At 36.6% G+C, this 5,730-nt stretch overlaps 1 protein-coding gene across 1 annotated transcript; it reads left to right on the top strand.

Annotated features, from left to right (window-relative positions):
- Positions 1–736: 736 nt before the first annotated feature.
- On the top strand, positions 737–1,210 carry LOC114890802 (keratin-associated protein 20-3). Its single transcript, XM_029214678.1, is given in 2 exon segments — positions 737–775; positions 1,043–1,210. Coding segments are annotated over 2 exon segments (207 nt in total).
- Positions 1,211–5,730: the final 4,520 nt, after the last annotated feature.

Genomic DNA, 5,730 nt, shown 5'->3' with positions numbered 1-5,730 from the left:
GAGTCTCATGGCTTCTACTCTACTGAGTGTCTCCTTTTTCTCAACACCCACTGATGGATTTATTCTGATTTTCCAGTTGAAAGAAGAAAAAATAGTCCTGGCTTACAGATGGCTCTGCCAATCTGATGATACACTTAAAAGTACAGTAGCCCAAATCAGGCATGGCCCTAGAGAACAGCAGTGAAAGAAAATCCCCAATTGTTTTCAATCTTCCTAAGAAATGATAACATCCAAATTTAGTCTGTCTCTTAAAACTTAAGTCTATGTATAGGGGCATGGTACATACAGAGCCACTATCCTTAAGAAAAATAAATACTCATGTACTCTATCAAATTTCAGCCTCAAAAAGTTCTACTCTATATTCCTATGAACTTGGAAACAAATAAGACGGTCAATGCTCTTCCTGTATGTGAAGAAATGTGTACAGTCTGGTGCAGGTATAGATAATCAACTAGACAACTTTTTTACCAATCAGAAAAAAAAAAAAAAAACTACACAGGCAACAAAGTGGCATTACTCTCAAGAGAACACAGCAATACAAATCCTACAGAGTAAAATGTGATTGGAATGGGTGGTAGGTCGTACAGAAAAAAATACTGTTTGCTGCTAAGATTTATATAGATAACATCACAGCTGTGTTGATTAGGTTTTAAATCTGTGCATGAGATGAAGGGTATTCTTAGCAAAATCACTGGAGGAAGAAGGCAGTCGCCTCCTCCATGTGATGTCATGCAGCATGGTTACAAAGGTTAAATTCAGCATCAGTGTCAGCAAGGTCAGTGAACTCAGCATTTTGTATTTTTATTTAAAGAACACCGACTGTTTGGGAAGATCCTAACATATCAAGCAAATAATCTCCACTCTAATGAGTATGTGAAGTCTTTTTTGTCTAAAGAAACGTGATTAATGAGATTTTTAAATACAAGTTGGTCTATATGAGGACGTCAGAAGTGTCTGTGGTTTGCCACACCTACACTTAGACTGCAAAAAAGACCTTAGCATTTAATGTTCTCATTCACTAAAATTTACTCTTTGCTCATAGGCTAAAAACTTACATTCTGACATAGTATGCTACTACTAAGGCAGATACTATAGAGGACTGGGCTATGGCTACAGCTGTGGATACGGTCATGTCTGTTGCTTTGGTGCCTTTAGAATCTTGGAATGTGGCTACAGATGTGGCTGTAATAGGTATGGAATTGGCTGCTGACACCAATATTGTCACAGGTGACACTTGTCCCCCGGCACCAACTGAATGCTATCTGCTACTGAGTCCATTCCCTTGTGCGATGGAAATTCTGTTCTACAGAATCTTTTCATTGTACCTGTTATACTCAGGTTTAACTGTTAATAATCCTAACTAATCCTAGGCAATCAGAATAGATTATTAAACTGACAAGACATCCACATCAGTGTCTTAGATTGACTACATTTTTCTCTTTCAGTTAATGTTTTTTTCATGATAATATACCAGATAAATTACAGTTTCGGCATGTTTCATGAGTAGGCAACTCTAGGTTCACTTTTCATTACTCTGGCTTGGCCAATGTTGTTATTTGTTTCTCTTTTTTAAAATGTATTACTTATACATGTGTTCAAAAATGTTTAATGAATAATTGTTCCATAAGTCTCCCTGTTAAGTGTTACAAATGTGAAAAGATATGTTAAGTTGGAAAACAAATATGTAAACAAACATGATAGATGATGTAATGGTCAAGTGGAAACACAGAGAGGAAGGCTCATGTCTGGTTTCAAGAAAGAGATGCTAGAGCAAAAGTTCAGACCAAATATGTTCTCCCTAAAGGTTACATTTAAATTAATTCTTGACGTAGGAGAAATATAATAGAGAGGCAAAGTGTATGCCAAGCAGGAGGAACAGAATATGTGCAGGCATTGGGAAAATATTGCATTACAGATTTATAAGTTGGTGTCACACCTAGAAAGTACACAGAGCAAAGCAAGTGGCTAAAATGAGGCCCCAGGCAATTAAGAGAAACCAGAACATCAAGATCATATATATCTTGCTATGGGTGCACTAGATACTGTTTCCAAAAGTTATAATGTTTTCCGTAGAAATTTATGTTTTATAAAAATCATTATGGCAGCTAATTGAAAGGAAGTTCACCAAGGGCTGTGAGCACTGACCAACAGACCATCAAGAGGCTATTCAAGTAGTCGATGTGAGGTCTTAATGTAAGAAAGCAGCAATTAAGATTTTCAAGAGGACTCAGATCAAATATAAAAGTGACAGAATTTAAAAGGCTTGTTTATATGATATGGAGGTGAAGAGTAATAAAGAAAACAAGGAGCACACATGAACTTCCAGATTGGAGGTACAGAAATTGATGGATTGTGATGCTAATAGAAGATGTGATATGAGACAAGGGGGGCATTAGGAGGATGATCAGGGTAGAGATCTGAAAATTTGTTAGAGTCCAGATAAATTTAAGTAAAGTTATATAGTGGCAGGTTCTTATAAAAATCTGGAACTCAAGAGAAAACTGGATTTGACATTTCAAATAATTGGATAAAGGTGTAATAACTTCACAAATACAGTATTCCAATATTTAGAAGTGAGCGGAAGAAAAAAAGATTGCAATTCAGGTAAGGAGCAGGAAAAAGATAAAAGGTGAAACAGAAGAGATTTGTATCAGGGGAATCAAGGACATATAAACTTTCTAGGAGGGAACTGTCAGCAACTGCACTTTCACTCAAGCATTTATTCTTTTTTTTTTTTTTTTTTTTTTTCTTGCGGTACGCGGGCCTCTCACCGTTGTGGCCTCTCCCGTTGCGGAGCACAGGCTCCGGACGCACAGGCTCCGGACGCACAGGCTCAGCAGCCATGGCTCACGGGCCCAGCTGCTCCGCGGCATGTGGGATCTTCCCGGATCGGGGCACGAACCCGTGTCCCCTGCACAGGCAGGCAGACTCTCAACCACTGCACCACCAGGGAAGCCCAAGCATTTATTCTTTCACCAAGTATTTCTAGAGTAATAACAAATTTTGAAACTAAGCTAGATGCTGGCAAATAGTCAATGAGATTGGCATGCTACAGAAGTTACAATCAAGAGAGGCATGACAGAACATCATAAAGGCAATTACTGTAAAATAACAGAGACTTTAGTGATTACTTAGAGTCTCTTCAGCTCCCGATGTCTGGGGAATTGACCCCAAACTCCATCCTCATGATAACCAAAGAAACAGCCATTTTATTCTTCAATTTGTTAATATGGTGTATCACATTGATGGATTTGCATATATTGAAGCATCCTTGCATCACTGGGATAAATCCCACTTGATCAGGGTGTATGATCCTTTTAATGTCTTGTTGGATTCTGTTTGATAGTATATTGTTGAGGATTTCTGCATCTATATTCATCAGTGATATTGGCCTGTAGTTTTCTCTTTTTGTGACATCTTTGTCTGGTTTTGGTATCACGGTAATGGTGGCTTCATAGAATGAGTTTGGGAGTGTTTCTTCACCTGCAAGTTTTTAGAAGAGTTTGAGAAGAATGGGTGTTAGCTCTTCTCTAAATGTTTGATAGAAACCACCTATTAAGCCATCTGGTCCTGGACTTTTGTTTATTGCAAGATTTTTAATCACAGTTTCAATTTCATTACTTGTGATTGGTCTGTTCATATTTTCTATTTCTTCCTGGTTCAGTCTTGGAAGGTTATACCTTTCTAAAAATTTGTCCATTTCTTCCAGGTTGTCCATTTTATTGGCATAGAGTTGCTTGTAGCAGGCTCTTATGCTTTATATTTCTGCAGTGTCCATTGTAACTTCTCCATTTTCACTTCTAATTTTATTGATTTGAATCCTCTCCCTCTTTTTTTGATGAATCTGGCTAAAGGTTTATCAATTTTGTTTATCTTCTCAAAGAAGCAGCTTTTATATTTAATGATCTTTGCTATTGTTTTCTTTGTTTCTATATAATTTATTTCTGCTCTGATGTTCATGATTTCTTTCCTATTAACTTTGGGTTTTGTTCTTTCTCTAGTTCCTTTAGGTGTAAGTTTAGATTGTTTATTTGAGATTTTTCTTGTTTCTTGGGGTAGAATTGTATTGCTATAAACTTCCCTCTTAGAACTGCTTTTACTGCATCCCATAGGTTTTGGATCATTGTGTATTCATTGTCATTTGTCTCTAGGTATTTTTTGATTTCCTCTTTGATTTCTTCTGTGATCTCTTGGTTATTTTGTAACATATTGTTTAGCTTCCATGTGTTTGTGTTTCTTATATTATTTTCCCTGTAGTTTATTTCTAATCTCATAGCATTGTGGTCAGAAAAGATGCTTGATATGATATCAATTTTCTTAAATTTACTGAGGCTTGATTTGTGACCCAAGATGTGATTTATCCTGGAGAATGTTCCGTGTGCACTTGAGAAGAAAGTGTAATCTGCTGTGTTTGGATGAAATGTCTTGTAAGTATCAATTAAATCTACCTGGTATATTGTGTCATTTAAAGCTTGTGTTTCCTTATTAACTTTCTGTCTGGATAATCTGTTCATTGGTGTATGTGTGGTGTTACTGTCCCCCACTATTATTGTGTTACTGTCGATTTCCATTTTTATAGCTGTTAGCATTTGCCTTATGTATTGAGGTGCTCCTACTTTGGGTGTATATCTATTTATAATTGTTATATCTTCTTCTTGGATTGATCCCTTGATCATTATGTAGTGTCCTTCCTTGTCTCTTGTAACATTCTTTATTTTAAAATCTATTGTATCTGATATGAGTATTGCTACTCCAGCTTTCTTTTGGTTTCCATTTGCATGGAATATCTTTTTCCATCCTCTCACTTTCAGTCCGAAGCGGGTCTCTGGTAGACAGCATATATATGGATCTTGTTTTTGTATCCATTCAGTGAGTCTGTGTCTTTTCGTTGAAGATTTAATCCATTTACATTTAAGGTAGTTATCAATATGTATGCTCCTATTACCATTTTCTTAATTGTTTTGGATTTGTTTTTGTAGGTCCTTTTCTTCTCTTGTGTTTCCCATTTAGAGAAGTTCCTTTAGCATTTGTTGTAGAGCTAGTTTGGTGGTTTTGAATTCTCTTAGCTTTTGCTTGTCTGTAAAGCTTTTGATTTCTCCATCAGATCTGAATGAGATCCTTGTAGGGTAGAGTAATCTTGGTTGTAGGTTCTTCTCTTTCATCACTTTAAATATATCGTGCCACTCCCTTCTGGCTTGTAGAGTTTCTGTTGAGAAATCAGCTGTTAACCTTATGGGAGTTCCCTTGTATGTTAATTGTCATTTTTCCCTTGTTGCTTTTAATAATTATTCATTGTCTTTAATTTTTGTCAATTTGATTACTATGTGTCTCAGCATGTTTCTCCTTGGGTTTACCCTTCCTGGGACTCTCTACACTTCCTGGACTTGGGTGGTTATTTCCTTTCCCATGTTAGGGAATTTTTTGACTATAATCCCTTCAAATATTTTCTCGGGTCCTTTCTCTCTCTCTTCTTCTTCTTGGACCACTATAACGTGAATGTTGGTGCGTTTAATGTTGCCCCAGAGGTCTCTTAGGCTGTCTTCATTTCTTTTCATTCTTTTCTCTTTATTCTGTTCCACAGCAGTGAATTCTACCAGTCTGTCTTCCAGGTCACTTACTTGTTCTTCTCCCTCAGTTATTCTGCTATTGTTTCCTTCTAGTGTATTTTTCATTTCAGTTATTGTATTGTTCATCTCTGTGTGTTTGTTCTTTAATTCTCCTAGGTCTTTG

The sequence above is a fragment of the Monodon monoceros genome, unplaced genomic scaffold (genome assembly GCF_005190385.1).
Source record: "Monodon monoceros isolate NGI ecotype Baffin Bay Population unplaced genomic scaffold, NGI_Narwhal_1 Super_Scaffold_11, whole genome shotgun sequence".
Lineage (NCBI taxonomy): Eukaryota > Metazoa > Chordata > Mammalia > Artiodactyla > Monodontidae > Monodon > Monodon monoceros.
This window is presented reverse-complemented; position numbering and strand designations above follow the sequence as displayed.